This window comes from Gadus macrocephalus, chromosome 7, assembly GCF_031168955.1.
Source record: "Gadus macrocephalus chromosome 7, ASM3116895v1".
Classification (NCBI taxonomy): domain Eukaryota; kingdom Metazoa; phylum Chordata; class Actinopteri; order Gadiformes; family Gadidae; genus Gadus; species Gadus macrocephalus.
The window spans coordinates 11,588,458-11,606,712 of record NC_082388.1 but is presented as its reverse complement, the minus strand read 5'-3'; the positions used below and the strand labels follow the sequence as shown (position 1 = coordinate 11,606,712).

The 18,255-nt window shown below is 43.1% G+C and overlaps 2 protein-coding genes across 4 annotated transcripts; one reads left to right on the top strand and one right to left on the bottom strand.

The window, feature by feature from the left end:
* Positions 1–285: 285 nt before the first annotated feature.
* defbl2 (defensin, beta-like 2) lies at positions 286–2,435 on the top strand. Its single transcript, XM_060056747.1, has 4 exons — positions 286–600; positions 850–1,020; positions 1,782–1,905; positions 2,143–2,435. Exons 2-4 carry the CDS (start codon positions 960–962, stop codon positions 2,162–2,164), a joined length of 207 nt encoding a protein of 68 aa, XP_059912730.1. The 5' UTR covers positions 286–600; positions 850–959; the 3' UTR covers positions 2,165–2,435.
* A 1,340-nt stretch (positions 2,436–3,775) lies between these two features.
* On the bottom strand, positions 3,776–12,949 carry mepcea (methylphosphate capping enzyme a). 3 transcript variants are annotated; one of them, XM_060056743.1, is made up of 6 exons: positions 12,505–12,949; positions 10,208–12,067; positions 9,842–10,174; positions 7,225–7,443; positions 6,707–6,830; positions 3,776–6,217 (listed from the first exon to the last, which is right to left on the bottom strand). In XM_060056743.1, exons 2-6 carry the CDS (start codon positions 12,011–12,013, stop codon positions 6,183–6,185), a joined length of 2,517 nt encoding a protein of 838 aa, XP_059912726.1. In that variant the 5' UTR covers positions 12,014–12,067; positions 12,505–12,949; the 3' UTR covers positions 3,776–6,182. The 3 variants fall into 3 exon arrangements, with proteins under 3 accessions (XP_059912726.1, XP_059912725.1, XP_059912727.1); XM_060056742.1 differs by having other exon boundaries at positions 12,502–12,948; XM_060056744.1 differs by having other exon boundaries at positions 9,842–10,123; positions 12,502–12,947.
* Positions 12,950–18,255: the final 5,306 nt, after the last annotated feature.

The following is an 18,255-nucleotide window of genomic DNA, read 5'->3' as shown; positions in this document are numbered from 1 at the left end:
TTATTTTTCTGTTTAAAAATGCTATGTTTTTTATGACGTCCCATTATGACTTTGAGGATTTTATTGAGATAACTGAATGTGTTTGAGATAGTATCTAATATATCTAGTATTATCTAGTATAATAACTCTGAGCCACTTCCACAACTAATAGAATAGGCTACATGTTGATATCAATATGATATAGACCTTATGCAAGACAAACGAAGGTGCTTCTTCTGTAAACAAAAGATTTCTGCTTTGTTTATTATTTGCCTGTCATAGTCACTAGGGGGCACGCTATACACGTGCATCTGTCTGTGAACAAGTCTGTGTTTGTTCAGTTAACAAAAGTCCCCGCGTCACTGGACCTGTGTGTTTTGTGAAGTAAAAATGTACTTTAACAGCATCAGCAGTATCACATGAATATATCCAGACAAGAGTGACACAAATGGCACTACTGTTTTAACCAGCCTGGAAGCCACACACCCACAGCTAGCTGGTTTTAAGTTATACAGCGGGTTGGGCCTTAATCACTGGGACTCACTTCACTTAAAAGAGCTAATGATGAATTTTGTTCCTTGATTTGATTTAAACTGCCATATTCCAGCGACAGGGCTTCATGTGAGTAGCACACAACACAATCATTCTTAAGGGACCTGAATTAAATATGACTTTATTCATTCATGCCACATTTTCAAAGAAGGACCACAATCAATAGTAAAATAAGGTATCTTGTGTCTACAGGAGACGGCTGAGAGCCCACGTTTAGTTTGAACCAACCCACTAGTGGTGATGAAAGCTACTAGACTCATCATAGTGTTGCCAGCGACATTCACAAATAACCCATGTTCTTGTTGTGGTTCTGCACAGAGTGCGTCACGGGACCCCTCCCCTGCGTCCGACGAGCCGTTTATAAACTCCCCCCGGTGGAGGAGAGCCCCCACTGTCTGAGCACCAAGCGCTAGGCCCACAGCCTGAACATGGAGAGGGTCCACCGCCTGCTGCTGCTAGTCCTCCTACTGGTGCTGCTGACCGGAGAGGGTGAGACAGGGCCACACACACACCACACGCAGCCACACACACACACACACACACACACACACACACACACACCGACACACACACACACACACACACACATGGACACACACACACACACACACACACACACACACACACACATGGACACACACACATACACACACACACACACACGCACACACAGACAAAGACACACACACCCTACACGCAGCCACACACAGCCACACATACACACACACACACACACACACACACACACACACACACACACGGATACACACACACACACACACACACACACACACACACACACACACACACACACAGACATGGACACACACACACACACGCACACACGGACACACGGACAAAGACACACACGCACACACAGACAAAGACACACACAACCTACACGCAGCCACACACACACACAGACACGCACACACACACACACCACACTATTACATAAACCCTGCCAACATGCTTCTACTCCTACATAGTCCTACTAAATTATTAAAATAATCAAAAATATATTTTTTTGTAAAAGAAGATGCAGATGTCAGAGTTAAAATAATAAATTGTGTACTAGTATGGGATACACAATATTTGAGATTCAGCCAACTCTGAGATTACAGTAAACATCCATAGTCCTGCTAGCTGTAAACAATCAACTGAAATGTGATGATGCATGCACATATGGTCAATATGGTATGCCATACATCATCAACGTTTTCTTTCTACTTTTATGTTTTGGCGGATAGTATTGTCTGCAACGGAGGACGCGGAGGTGCAGTACTGGACGTGTGGCTACAGAGGACTCTGCAGACGGTTCTGTTACGCCCAGGAGTACATCGTTGGACACCACGGGTGCCCACGGAGATACAGGTAGGTTATAGACACAGAGCCACTTGATATAAAATAGTTCAGTTGTACACACCATAGAAAGTTCTTTTTATAGATAGTTCTATGAATATACGTTTCCGAATTATGTATGTTGTTGGAGTTTGTTGAATTGTTTTTGATGAATAGGTTTAAGTCATGCTATGAGATGGCAATCCAATTGTGCAAACTACACATGCAAGTTGTGTGGTTGATTTTGTGGTTGTTGTTGTTTATTTACAGGTGCTGTGCGATGCGGTTTTAGCATTTCCTGCATATCCTGCAATATTCCTGCAGGATAAACTGAACAAATGGAGGAAATAAATTGCTTCACGTGTGGAGAACATAGGTCATTTTAAGATGTGTGTGCAGTACACTTGTATTTAACTTCCTCAGTTGCACTTAGTGTTGTATTATTTATATATTTTACATATTTGCAATTTTATTCATCCTATCTGTAATTCAGCATTCAGGCAACACCGATGTTCGTTTTGCTTTCAGAAATGATTTGCTGGCAATAAATGCAGGCAAACAAACACGTTTAACAGAGTTTGGTGTAAAGTGATATGGGTCAGGGTTTGAGTTTGTAAATTTAAATGTGATTCATAAAACAAGGTAGGTGAACTGTAAATTCATTCAAGTTATAGTTGCCTGTGACTTTGCTGAGTACTGGATTCTCAGGCATGACGGTTAAGTTATTTATAGTAACAAGCAATACTATCAAACTATTTAAAACCATCCCTTGTGATTGAATACAACTATGGGCAATTTTTTTTTTTTTTTTTTTTAGGATTCATTCCCAGCCTCTTCACCAAATATATTTAATACGAAACCTTAGCAACCAACCCTTTATCACTGTAAGTGGACCTCTGTGTCTGAAGATGCCAGGCTGTCCTGTCCTGTAAAGGTTAAAGCTGGATGATGGGCCATCAGTCAACAGAGGCTGCTTTGTGCACAAATCTGTTATTCATCCGCAGCATGACACGGCCACAATGGAGCGCACGTGCACACAAAGCTGTTTACATGAAGCCGATCTTCCCTGTCTGATCATTGAGCAAACAGCAAGGCGGAGAGGGGGGGGGGGTCATCCAATCGGAAACATCTGAAACCAGAAGGAAACATGCACTCCAACACACACAGCACATGCACTAGGTGTAAAAGGGTTGAATGCCTTCACTTTTTATTTAAAATCCTAGTATGATTGTGGTTAATTCTGGATATTTATATCCGATGTGACTAGAGTGAATCCAGGTACAAGTCATTAAGCAGCAGGTAGGGGCTATGGCATCCTGCTCAAGGATACATACAGGTAGTCTGCAGTAGACATTAGGGCTCGTACCCAGAATCTTTCCAATGGGAGTTCAAGAGTGGCTCACACACTGGCTTTCTATATTTGACAACCCGAGGGCAATCCAGACTTATTTATTGCACCAGAATTACTCCTCAGATGGTGCTCGACAAGAATGAGCAAGTTACTGGTATCAAGTCAGTTACACACACATACACACTTCTGATACCCAAACCAGGTCCTGACGTAGGTGAGTATAGTTTGTATGAACTGCAGTTAGATGTAGCCTCTGAATTGAACAATGTGAAATTCTATCCCTTCCTCACTAGGTGGTGCTGTGTGTAACCGGTCCACCTCTAACTGATTAGGCAGGTGTGTCAAGTGTCTTTAACATAATGCACTATTACAAAAAAAACAATATATATATATATATATATAATTATATATAGAAAATGTTAAGAATATATATATTTTTAAATGTGAATTGTAAATAAATCATGCATTTTAATTAGGTATTGGAATTGACAATAGGATATATACAATAATAATAAATCATTTCTACATGCGTGATACCACCACAGTAGACGATTACACAGGAGATCATTTTAATAATTTGTAATTAAAAGACTCTTTGAGGCATGTAAATAAAAACATGTTTACCTAAAAGACTCCCAAAATAATTGTTTTTCATCAGGTTAAGGTGCTTGTTTGAAGCGCAGTCGTTAACTGCCGTAGACAGGATTTATGTATTGACATTTCTGAGTTAAACAAAGACCATTTAATTGTACGGTTCTGGATTCTAACCAATCAAGCTATCAGGTTGCTAAAATTCAGAATGTTGTCTGGCTAATAAACTGCCACATTACGCAGAAAATGTCAATTCATAAATGCCATCTACAGTCTTATCAGTGCAAAGAACCTCTTTATTAATCCATCTTGGATTGATAAAAGTACATTTTATCTTTCTCTTTAAACAACCATGAAGACTACATGACACTCAAATGAACACCTGCTCCATCTCACATTTGGCCTTCCTGAATAATCCAACCAGGAACATGAGAACAGTTCTGGAAGCTATCAAAATGAGCTTCATAAAACAGTTAGTCTTGCAATAAAACAAAAAAAGCTATGAAAATTGTAGGCAAAAATAGGGCACTAAATTTATCTGAGAATCGGATTGTCTTAAATTTGGGTGCATACCCTGACTAGGGGTTTGATAAACTCTACAGACAGATCAAAATATCATATACTTAAATGTGTAAATTACATAATGTAATCTGCTATTTAACAGAGGAAGAGCGGCCTACATTGTCTATATGATTTATATATGAAAAATCGAACTGGTCAGAATTACTATGAAAGGGTAGGCTTACTTTTATTACTAAAGAGATCAGACTGAAAATTATATTTACCAGACTCAGTGTCTTCAGATAACCCCTTTGTTAAATGAGTTAACCAAAAAAAGAAACTGCCGTGGGCAGGAAGCATTTAGTATTGTATGTAATATATTGATTAACAGAGCTGGATAAGCTTTGGTACAAGAACTCTGACCTACAACATTGGCAGCAAACATGAAAATAAGATGAAAATGAACATGAAAATGAACATGAAAAAAAAATTAAACATATTCAAAAGCATAACAAAAGTTATAAAACAAAACTTTATTACATCAATTACTTTTCTTGAAAAGGAAACAAAAAGGATCCCTCGTGACCTCTGTCATAACGTCTCACTTTAACAAGTCACCCAAAAACGAACAAATGATTAAAAACCATCGGTACCAATGGATTTTCAAAATATGAGTTTGAATTGATTTTCCTAAAAAAGAAAAAAAGTTTATTTGAGGAGATTTGCAAATTAAAAGCGCAGTTGGATACAACATGGCTAAACATGGGAGCACTTCCAGTGTGTGACAGTTTAAACCTGGACTTCCAACGTTGGGCTGAACTCATGAAAAGCCAATAAACAGATCACACTTTAACCTCTGTATAAAGACAAGGTCTTTGTAAAAATCTTTTGCAGAGTAATTGATACATCTTTGAGATCTCATGGGATATCATATAGGATAGATATGGCTTTGCTTTGGAAAGGAAAAGCCCATTGCTGATGTTTTCTAGTTTAATAATCATAAAGGTCCCCCCATGCTGGCTGGCTGAACCCCTGCTTTGGTGTCATCATAACCAAATTACTCATGTTATGCAAATGGGTTTAACTTAAACGTTACATTTTTTTTTACATATGAAAATATAAAAACATTGCAGATAAACGTACCCTGACATTGTTAAATAATTTCCATAAAGTAACAACCTCAAAACCACCTTTGTATTCTTTATAGTCATTCCCTGCTGAGCATTTGAACTGTCAATCACTCAATCGACAGGAATAACTTGTCTACATAAGTAGACAGAGGGTCAGATTACAAAAATATTTAAAATGTCTGAGTGTTATTCTATCAGACATAAATCTTTCGCTTTGTGTTGTCCGACACCTCTAATGAACCCAAGATACGCTTTGATCAACAACAACGAATAATAATTTTTCTTTACATTTGTACATTTAATGTGATCGAAAGACTGGAATAGTTCTGATGACACCAAACAAAACAAAACAAAACAAAACAAGAAAACATCAGCAATGCCATGCCAAAACTTAATTTACAAAAACATCAAATGTGTAGAGTAATTATAATATACTAAAAACATTGAAACACTCATTACGGAATCGGGTTAAGGTGATCATTACTAAAAAACTCCCCACAGCTGGAAAGATCCTTTCGAGTTGATCCCCACCTTTCATAAAGAGTTTGAAACCTTTTATTCTTGATAAGGGTACTCGATCTGTGTAAAAATGATCACCCATGGTCCTGGTCTCCATCTGTGTGCTCTGCGGGGGGTCCGGTATCGGTCGGGTGTAATTAATCCTAGTCCGTCGGTTGGGGAGGGGCGGGTCGCTCACTCACATTCAATGATCGTCAAGGATCTTCAAGGCAGTGCGGTCATTTGTGAAACAAGTAGATCGGTCTCTGGAAACCTGGGAGAACGGGCAAGGAGGGGATTATGTTAACGTTAAGGAGCTCTGGAAACTCTGAATGCTATTTGTTTGAAAATGTCAACCGTTAAATTATCGTTAATATCATTGGATAAATACGACTGAAAAGTACTGAAGGCAAAATAGTGTTCTGCTATAGAAGAATAAAAAAAAATGCATGATGATACTGTAGGTGGAATTAGATTATGAACGGCTTTAGAATAAATGTAGGGAGCATAAAGAAAAATCTGCCTTCTCCTATGTTAGTGAGGAGAAGGAGAAGCCAAAACCTCTCTGCGCCGCATCAGCAATGTTCACTTGCACGTTAGCACCATGCACACGCACGGCAGCACCGTGCACACGCACGGCAGCCCAATCCACACGCACGTCAGCACTGTGCACACTCGCATCAGCACTGTGCATCTACACCTCAACATAGTACACCCACACATCAGCTGGAAACAAATACTGATATTCTTCTGAAAAAGTTACCCTTCGCTGAAGAGTTAGGCATTCCGATGAACTCATAGCTGGCGAAGCCGACTTCGGTGGTCAGGTAGTTGGTGAACTGGTCTGGCTTGAGGCGAATGCTCTTGTAGTTCTTGCTAATGACGTCCTGTGAAGGCCCAATAGAAAACATCTTAACGTCTTTAACAAAATCCTTTTGGAGCTTCAAATTTGAGCTATAGACTTGTCACAGTAAACTTTTTCTTTATTTTTTTTTCAATGGCATCATTTTACCAAAGACCACTTTGAAAAATGAGGATGCAAATATAAACACATTATGGTATCGACATATATATATATATATATATATATATATATATATATATATATATATATATGTCGGAAAAAATATCCCACCCACCAGGAATTGGTAAACAACGATTTGAGTACAAGTGATTTGACGCCGAAAACATGTAAAAAATGTAAATGAATCATTCAGTATTCAGCCGCCTCCTTAACCCCTATCCCTCCCTCCCGCCTCATATGACATCACTTCCTCTTACGGTGAGCTTATTCCTGCGGACGTAGGTGTCCCAGGGCTGGGGCTCCAGGACGAAGATGCCCCCGGGACGAAGGTGTCGGTAGGCCCGCTGGAAGAACCTCTTCAGGCCCTCGTCGCCCCAGTTCAGGTGCACCCACTTGGTGACGCTCAGACACAGGATGACGTCGTACTCGGGCCGCTGGGTGAGCAGCAGCCGGTCGCACTCCAGCACGTAGTTGGCCTGGAAACAACGCACCACATGACCACGTTTAAAAATACAACCCAAAAAGGCATGAGAGGAGGGGGAACTGTTTGGTGTGATCCCCAGTGTGTGCACTCTGACCTGGAGGCTGCCTTACCCCTGCCTGCTCCTCTATGACATGCATCTGAATGTCACTGGGATTAGCAGTGGATGATAGGTAAATGACTATATAGTAGGACATGGTAGATTCATCTGCCAAGTTTAAACTAACTGGAGGATTCTTACACATTAAAATAAATGTTTATCTTTTGTTTACAATTCAACTGGACCTTTATACATTTACATTTAGGGCATTTAGTGGACACATTTATCCAAAGCATGAACAAAGAGAAACAACAATATATCGCTGTACAAGTCCCAAGCACTAAAAATAGATTGTTGTCAAATAAAATATTTTTTTTCCAATGTATATATTAAATATTGTAATATAAAACAATATAAAAGTGCAAACTGAGGCATTATTCCTTCTTCTTTTAAACATGGATAGTAAATAAAATAGAAATAACTTGTGTCACTGTCCACATAAAATAAAACTTAACTCAAGATATCCTTCCAATGTATAAATAAAAACAATGCAATCCGAGGCATTATTCCTTCTTAACATGGATAGTAAATAAAACTTGAAAATTTCCTTCAGAAAATGCGGTGATTGCTATAGTGCAATGTGAGGTTGAAAATAGGTTTTAAACAAGACACATAGAAATGACGTAAAGAAATGTTAAATGGCAAGTGAAGGGATCAAGTGAAGGGATTTGAACTACAATTTGAATTGTTTACTCCAAAATTGGAATGGAGTCTCGTGGAAAATTTAGGAAGGAGATAGGTCCCAAAGTTTGTAGAGAATAATAAAGAAGAAAGAAAGAAAGAAAGAATAAAACTTAAGAAGAACAATAGTTGAGGGCTGCATACAGCACTGACCTAATAAAAAACCTGCGTCCAAAGGAAGCACAGCAGCCTTGGATTTCTTAATTGTTTTTTTTCTTCATCAAGTATCAAGGCGAAATACAGTTTCTGTCATGTTTTATATTTGGTATTTTGTAAATCCATTGATTTCTGTTGGAGGACTCATTGCTCGTTGACCGGAAACGGAAAGGGGGGTTGGTTATAGTCTTTGCGCTCGGTTCTAGCCCTACTGTTGAGATGGAGAACCGAGCGAAAAGACTACAACCAAACATAAACAGCCCCCTGTCCGTTTCCGGTCCGGTCTCCGCTCCAAAGGGATTTACAAAATGCCAAATAACACACGACAGAAACTGTATTTCCCTACGATACTTGATTAGGAACATCAACGAACAACACTAACCACTCGGTGAGTTGCACATTTCTGAAAACGAATGTTCAGGGTTGTTTTAAGGACAGGTTTGTGAATGCCCATAGCTAGCCATTCTGAAGCAGGCAGGGGCGATTCAAAATTAGCCAAATACCCGAGACAGGACCAATAGTCAAATTTCCGGTGTCAACCACCAAATTTCATCCTAGACACACCAGAAAGGGGGCTCAATGTGCTAAATAACGGAATTGTCCTTTAAACATGCGCCGATAACGTGAACAACTTTTTTGATTTTGTTTTTGCATGGTCAGCCGGTTTGCGGATCACTTGCATCCCGAACCGTGAGGGTTGATCCGTACGGATCACGGGTAATCCGTGCTCCGTTGCACCACTAATATAAACTGCTCTTTCCTTTAGGCAAGGCCTCTATGTTGAGATAAATGGATATTATAAACATCTTTATTTAACTATTGAATTGTAAAATAAAAATAAATACGAATCTTGCTGATCTCCAGTCAGTAACAGTAACAAATCTAAATTGCAGCTTTTGCATATCGCGTTCTATTACATCGCAATGTCGGTTTGAATTTGATTAATCCTTCGGCCCTAATCTTGAGTCTCTCGCGGAAGCTAGTGAGCGACTCTGTGGTTCTGATATTGGCAGGGCTGATGTTGTTTCTAACAAACATGCACAACAACTTCTATTTTAACTTGGTGCATGACATATTCTGGTCATCTCAAGTAACTTAGAACTGCCTTAATACACTGGATGTTCTTTGGTTTGTCTCCAGGCTAGATTTAGGCACAGACCTATAATTAGGAATATTTAAAAAGAGGAACAATCTATTAACAAAATTAAATAAAAATAGATCTTCAATATTATTTGAAAGGAAATCCAATTTCTAAAAACATCCCAGACACCGACAAACTTATTTCAATAATATATAACATTTTTATCTCAAAGTAAAAGTCAATCTAACAACACTTAAAAATCTGCTTACCCAACATCCTGCCAGGATGTTATTATCTCTCTCTCACACACACACACACACACACACACACACACACACACACACACACACACACACACACACACACACACTTTACCTTGAGGAAGGAGACGTTGGAGGGGAACTCTCCTGGCTGGACGGGGGGCTGCTCCGTGAGCGGAGGGGCCGCGATGGGACCCCTGGTGCGCAGAGACAGGGGAAAGTGGCAGCCTCCAGGACCGCCGGCGGGATCTACACAGTCCTCCACCTCCACCTCCTCCATCCTGCTCCTCTGCAGCTCCCTCCTCCTCCTCCTGCTCTCAAGATCCTCCTTCTGCACCTCGTCCGCGCCCCACTTCGTTCCCTCCTTCCTCTGCTCCTCCTTCCTCTGCTGCTCCTCCTTCCTCTGCTGCTCCTCCTTCCTCTGCTCCTCCTTCCTCTGCTGCTCCTCCTTCCTCTGCTCCTCCTTCCTCTGCTCCTGCACCTCTTTTGGCCCCAGTTCCGCTTTCCCTTCACGCTCCTCCTTTCCGTCTCGGAGCTCCTTGGTTCCCCGGTCCTCCATCTCTTGCTCCTCCTCCTTCTTCCCCGCCCCTTCTTCTGCGTGACGGCTGACCCCTCCTCCTCCTCCTCCTCTTTCCACCACCGCCTCTCCATTCTCCCCCTTGCCTCCCACCTCCATGTGCTCCTCCTGTTTGTCCCCAGCTGCCTTCACCCCCTCCTGGCTCCCCTGGCTCTTCCTCCTCCCCTCCTCCTCCTCCTCCTCCCCCCGGGCCTGCCGGGTCTCCAGGTCAGACAGGTAGTGTCTGATGTTCTTGCGTGCCGCGCGCACCAGCCCGCCGTCGATGTCCACGCCCAGAATGCGCGCCGGCCGCAGCACCTTTGCCACGTAGAGGGTCACGTGTCCGGCGTTGCAGCCCAGGTCCAGCACGTCCTTCCCCCGGAACCACTCGGGGCGCAGCACGCGGAGGCGGGGGTCCTCGCTGGAGCCGGGGTTGCGGTAGCCGTAGTATTTGTTGTAGTTGCCGTACTGGAACTTAGTCGGCTGCGGCTTGTGCTGGTTGTAGGGCTGTTGGTGGTGGTGGTGCTGTTGTTGCTGCTGCCCCCCATTTCCGGTCTTGGGGCCCCCCCTTGGCGTGCTGAAGCCCTGGGTCGCCGGAGGTCTGGGTCCGTGTTGTTTGGTGACCGCGCCGCACGACGTCACGGGGAGATCCGTTTTCCCCGAGTTGCGGCGGCGTCTCCGCCTGCCGGCGGGCTGATTGGTCACGGCCGGCAGAGCAGGCGACGTCACAGTGTCGTCGTGGGAGCTCTGCGCTTGCTCTGTGGCGCAGGGCGGCACGTCCTCCTTGGCGCCGTGCGAGGCGGGCTCTTTAGCGGCAATGGGGGCCTCCTCTGCGATGGCTGCACTGGGTTCACTGGGGGCGGGGGCGGCGGGGCTCGGCTCGACGTCCATGCCTGTGGCGGGTTTCCCTTCGGAGCCCTTTCCTGAATCTGATGACATGTGGAGCTGCTGTACCGCCGTCCCACCTCCACCACCTCCACCACCTCCCCCTCCTCCTCCTCCTCCTCCATGGTGTCTGTTGCGGTTCCTCCTGCGCCCGCCACTCTTGAGCGGTGACACGAGCACGTTGCTGTCGGGAACGCCGCTGTTGAGGTTCAGCGGGTCGGTGATGTCCCGCGGGATCAGGATCTCCACCGGCTCTCGGTTCTTGGAGGGAAGCGGCGAGGACTTGGGCGTCTCCGCATTCAAAGCCTTGTTCACCTCCTCGTCCAGCAGGCTGTTGAGGTTCAGGGGGTCGAAGATGTTCCCGCCCAACAGGAATTTAGAGGGAAGCACCGAGTCGCTCTCGGAGTTGGCCCTCCGTCGTCTCTTTCCCGACGCGGGGTGGTTGAAACCAAAATTGGCCGTGTTCCTGCGCTTGGACAACTTCGTCTGCGGCTGATGCTGTTGTTGTGGTGGTTGTGCTGGGGGTGGCTGATGTTGTTGTTGTTGTTGTTTTGAAGTTTGCAGGGAACTGCTGTGATTTATGTGGTTTTCATCTCCTTCCGGTTTCTGACACAACTTCTCAGAGTTGGGGCAAGTCGCTATCAAACTCGTATTGTTTGGCAGGACCAAGCTGGCAGCTAAGGGACAGTTGGCGGTGATGTCTGAACTGTCTGTTCTGTCAGCAGACAGTTTCACCTCCGTCATGACGGAAATGTTGTTGCAGGCTGCAGTGCATCCCAATAGCTGCAGAGACGGAGTTAAACCAGACCCTGTCTTGCCATTATTCATCCCCTCGTCTACCGACATTTCTATGTTTACTATTGTCCAAATATTGATGCACACATGGAAGCCTCTGTGAATCTGCAAGTGAAAGCAAAACACACAAGTGTCAATCACGAGGTCGACTTTCTAATCAATTAACAAAGCTATGCCGTCTTCACACAAACTTGCAATGCATGCACACACACCAGCGACAGACATGCAATGCAAGGGCTTACCGGACTGAGCATTGGAGTTAAGGAGAAGATAATGCTACACAGTTCACTGGCTACTGGGTTAGCGCTGAGCAACTCTCTGCACTAGCAGGAGGAGCGGGCCAGAGGAAGACTCACCACAACGTACACTCAACGTTACGGTTCAAGTTGAACATGCAGCGACTACAACCGCCAGAACGCTCCGCTTATCTATGTTGCTTTTTCGCTGCAAAGTGCAAATTATGCATTTTAAGTCACGACTCACGTGATTTGCCATGTGCCATTAATTCTGTATCGAAAATCAAAATAACAGTGTCTCACCACCTCAGCAGCTCCCCACGCCTCCAGTCGTTCCGACTGTCACCATTCACTTTCCACCGGAGCTAACGTTAGCGTGGCTAACGCCAACCACAGTATATTATCAACAGAGCCGCATACACCGTACACCGTGTTATGTGTCCGTGCCTCAGAGCTGCTTCTCTCTCTCTGGCTCGACACAAAAGTGCCCTGCTCCGTCACTCCTCCAGTGAACTCCTCGCACGTTCTCCCTCCAGGCAGGTCCGTGGATGAATAAATTATTCCGTTTGCTAGTCGGGCATGGCGGCGCATCCGGCCGCCTTCCGCACTCACAAGTGGGATGTGTCCAAAAGATGGGTCTCCGCTTACCCGCGCCAAATTCTCCAGTCCGGTGTTATTGTTATGGACAGAAATACATTGTTAAAATATATATACTATATGTGTGTGTGTGTGTGTGTGTGTGTGTGTGTGTGTGTGTGTGTGTGGGGGGGGGGGGGGGGGGGGGGGGGGGGGGGGGGGGGGGGAGGAGTGTGTGTACTTATTCACACGCTAATCGAGGATTGGTTTACAAGTTTAAGAACAATTAAAAAAATGTATCTTTACATTTAATAGTAGACCATCAGACATGTATTCAACTCCTTGTCTGTCATTGATGACAAACTTCTAAGAGTTTAACAGTGAACTGACTTTTTAACGCTAGAGGGAGACAAATCTTTAGTAATGGTATGTTATGGCCTACCCTTTATTCTAAAAGTAGTAGCACCTCTTTCCCGCTGTCTCTCAAATTCAAATTCAAAAAAGCTATATTGGAATGGGAAACAAATGTTTTCATTGCCGAAGCAGGTGAAAAATTAGGCCAAAGGTAAAATATGAATTTAGCCAAGAATAAAGCCAAATTCAAAATATATATGTCAATTTCAAAAAGTACAAACCAAATACTGAATATATAAAAGTAAAATACGGAATACAAAAAGTGAATTGAAAGTTCCAGGATAAAATATCTCCTTTAACTCGATAAAATAAAGATACATTCACTGTATTTATTGTGTAGGGGTTATGCGCAATAGTGAAATCATAACATGTGCTGGTGGTAAAAGTCGAGTAGCATGGGTCTGAGATCCTTCTCTCAGAACAACAGGTCAAAAATTGTGCCGCTGTGAACACACATTATTTTATTTCCCCCTACAGATATGGTTGTTTCTTAGTGGCGTGTTTTCAAAAGTCCTTGCATGTCTGTGTTATCTGTGAGAAGTGTGTGTTCCTCTTGGAAGTTAGGGAGTGCCGCTGAGTTTCCAGTTGGTTTTTTGTGTGCAGTGGGAGCACAGTCTGTCTTCTCTTGGAGCCAGGTCAGAGCCTGTGAGGACCAGGCTCTGTTCACTGTATAGAGTCTGTATATTGTCAAGGATATTCTTTGTTTTGGGTCAGTCACGGTGGTCAGGTATTCTGCAACTGTGTATTCTCTGTTATGGACAAGGAGCATGTCGATTTACTCATCCTTTTGGTGGATTCTCTCCAATTTGCTAAAAAGTTTTCTTTTTGTTTTCTTATAATTTGCTTTTGCCTACTGGGGTGGTTGTTGGGTTGTGGACAGAGTCCAAGGATCAGCTGGCTAAGAGGATACTTTTCTGGATATAGCTCTCTGTGGCTGAGGGCCTTGCTGTGGAGTGTTTGCAGTGTGTGTTGCTGTCTCTTGCCTCTTTCCTTCTGTCACTTCTGTAATTCAATAACGATTGGATATCGTCCTAATTCGGCCCTGCATGCATTATTTTGTGTTCTATTTGGACTCTGATGATAGATGTGCCGAATTTTGCTTGTAGTGTTCAATTTGATGTTTGTCCCGTTTTATTAATTCTTGTTAGCCGGTGGACCCCAGATCTCACTGCCATGGATAGCAATGGGTTCTATTACTGCTAGTGCTATTACTGCTTCTTTTTTTAAATATCATTAATTTAGCTTTACTAAGGTTCACTTTCAGGGCCCAGGTTTGAGAGGAACTGTGCAGAAGATCTAGGTGCTGCTATAGGCCTTCTTTGGTTGGGACAGCAGCACCTGGTTATCTGAAAAAAAAGAAAAAAATTGGATTTCAGTGTCATAGTGTTATAACACTACGACACATGGCATAACACTGCGGCATAACACTAGTAATGTTATGCCGAGTGCTGCAGACTGTTTTAATGTCCTTGCTAATTGGTTCATGTGTATGTTTAATAGGGTCGGACTCAAGGTGCATCCCTATCTCACACCCCGGCTTTGTGGAAAGAAGTCTGTGTGTTTGTATCTTAACTGTACATTTGTCGTTCTCCTCTTTGTGTCACCCCTGCCAGTTTGGCGGAGGGTACCTCCAACTCTCTGCAATTTAGAAGGCATCCAGTTGGACCATCCCTTGAAGGACAAGAATGTCTGTATTCCTGATTTCCTTGATGAAGTCTAGGTTTCTGCTATTCAGACAAAAGGCAATCGACCTCAGGCCTTGTATATTCCAGGATCCAATGATTAAGGCGTTGTGTTCCATGGTGTCCTGTGTTTGATAGTCCAGTAGTTTAGCTCCGGGTTTTTGTCACCCTCCCTTTCTCTTTCTGTCCCGCTCTCTCTGACACAAACACATAAAAAAACATGTTTCTATTGTATTACAGTTGTAATATTATATTGCACATGTATGCAACAACAACTAAACCATGAGAACAGTTTTCACCCAACTGAAATGCTGATTTATACTACAAAGGACTTGGATGTGGACTTAATTCAAAATTTCATATGATCCAATGAAAATTATCTCACACCAACAATTCAGTACACACTGAAGTCCACTGACCACTGTTCAGCACTGTTGTTCTTCAACCTTGAGGCCATCCTTGTTTACACTGCGCTAATTCGGTTAATTTACATGCCCATTGCCCACATATTCCGTTGGGTCACGAGTCACTCAGCAGCCCTCTATTATCCATTAAAGAAGAGACTCTGAGGGGTACCTGTCCCCCCCACCCTCTCTCCCCCTCCTCCTTCTCGTTGTCGCCGGCTCTTTCTCATGCTAATAACGGTGGCCGCGGCCGTGGCTTGCGGCGGGCACCATCTGCCCCACCTAGGGTGCTCGGGGGGGCCTTGGGGGGCCCCCCCACCCATTGTCAATATGCTTCCAAGCAGAATGAGGGGAGATTACACACAGTCTCACACACACGCACACACACACATACACGTGTTCGGACACACACACACACACACACACACACACACAAACACATGCACACACCCATGCAGTCACACACACATACACGCCAGTGGTCTATAGTGCCCCCCCACCCCCCCCCCCCCCCCCCCCCTTCCACGAGCGTGTTGCTGGATGAGAGTACGCCAGCCCAGAGGTCATTATCCTGAGCAGGGGGAGGGGCCGTTGTACGTGTGTCCTTTATACCAGACACGCAGCGCAACGTGTGTGTGATGTCACCCTGTGTTTCCAGGTAACAGAGCGGTAAGGTGTGACAAACCGAGGACAAAAAAGGTGTTTTGTTTTCTTTTTCTTTTTCTAATTTAATGTCTAGAGGACGCCAAGTGGTCGGTTGTGTTTACTGATGCCAGTCAGGGTGTAATCATAACACATTTTAAATATCCATTCGGTTTTATTTCGCTGTTTTTGTTTCTGTTCATTGTGTTACAGGTGTGATTTACTTTTTATATTTCTTTGGATTATCTTATTTGTTTATGTATTGTAACTATGGGTAGAACTTGTGGAATATTGGTTTAGAAACCTATGGCGGGATTATGGTTAGAATGTGTTCATTATGCCCTCCAACAGTATCGTCCTTTCATCTTCCTCCTAAAATTAGACGCGTTGAAATGACACTTAAAACTGAACAATGTAGAAATTCTTCTGAACTCAGGGAGACCATACATTTTGGACAGTCATAGAGCTGTGTCTATGCTTAGTTTGTTTTTTTGTTTTCCAATAGTCCAATAGTTAACGTAAAAAGGAACACAAAGAAGAACATAACATAAAAACTGTACTTAATAAGAAGTTGCTGCCACACAAGCAAGAAGAGATCTACTGGAATATGTATTTAAGAAGGAGATTCCTCTAAAAATACCTCTGGGACATTTCAATTGACTAGATATAAACTGTTTTCCTATTTATTTTTTAGTTGATAACCCAACTTTGATAACATTTCAATGCATTTAGCAAATACTACCGTTCAAACACCACTGACAGCTTGCGCTCTGCTTTTCAGCATTTTCAAGGCCTTTACTTAAAAGAGCCATTATGCTGCCTACATGCAGATTACTTATTGAACTGTCCAAGCAAAGAGACCAATGCTGCTTTGCCAACTCAACACACAATAAAGCAGCTGTCAGGGGGCGGGTCTGTCCAGACCAGCGTGGTCATGGATAGGCTCTTTGTGTCCAGCCTACTGCAAGCTGATAGGCTTCATTTAGTTATATTGACACAGGGCTTGATTGAAAAAAGGGGGGTGGGGGGGGGGGTATTTTAAGTATATATTATATACTTAATATAATAATCTGATATAATAATAATAATACACACACACACACACACACACACACACACACACACACACACACACACACACACACACACACACACACACACACACACACACACACACACACACACACACACACACAACGCTAATGCACACTCTCTCTCTCACACACATACAGAGAGAGAGAGAGAGAGAGAGAGAGAGAGAGAGAGAGAGAGAGAGAGAGAGAGAGAGAGAGAGAGAGAGAGAGAGAGAGAGAGAGAGAGAGAGAGAGAGAGAGAGAGAGAGAGAGAGAGAGAGAGTGTGTGGTATGGTTCTATGGGTAATCCAATTACACTTAGAATAAGTTTTGTGGTGATCAGACAGAATGACAGTGCACTTTGCTAATGAGAATATACATATTGCATCATTTAGTTATGAGCTATATAGTGAGACCAGTTAGAAGTCCTTGGTTATCCATATCAACAGTTAACAGACCAGTTAGCAGACCTGATACAACCCTTTGTTATCAGGTCATATGTGCTATATCTAATCTATGTATCTACTTTGCAGATATTTTATAGTATAATAATATAGTAATAGTAATAAAGATATGTCTCTTTGAGAATTTTTTTATTAAATGCAGTAAAGTTGGGCTGGTGAACACGACAGCATTGTGAGAGGCATCACTTACCTCCATTCAACTAAATATGAAAATATTCATGCATGAAAATAATGAAAAAATGTTCAACCCAATTCAAATAATTTAACGATAATGATTCTATTATGTCGAATGTGATGTAGGCGACATTGTGCAAAAAAAATTTAGCCATTGGATTATCCTGCGTTAAACAGGATGTCTCCCAACTGTCTCAACACCTGTGTTATCTGTTCAATTCCACACGGGCAAACGCATGAATATGACCAGTTAGAGGATTTACAACAGCAAGCTGCTGCTGACAAGCCATCTAGAGTTACCAGTAAATCATCGTAGAGAGGCAGACAGCAGAGTCCTCCCTCTAGCTCGGGGTCCCAGCCTTCACCCTTCATAAACCTCGACTAGCGACACAACCACTGTTTGTGGTTGAGGTCTTATTCTGAGGTTTATGGATTAATACAGAATGGATTCAGTGAAGAGTATCTCAAAAGGAACCTTTATCAACATAACATTCACTAGGACCTAGACAAATGAAAAATACTATCGTAGCATTATGTTGTAAATGTATCCATGAGTGCCAGTTACATTGAATGACGCTTTGAACGGCAATTTTCTATTTCAGTCGGACAGAAAAAATTGTGGAACAGG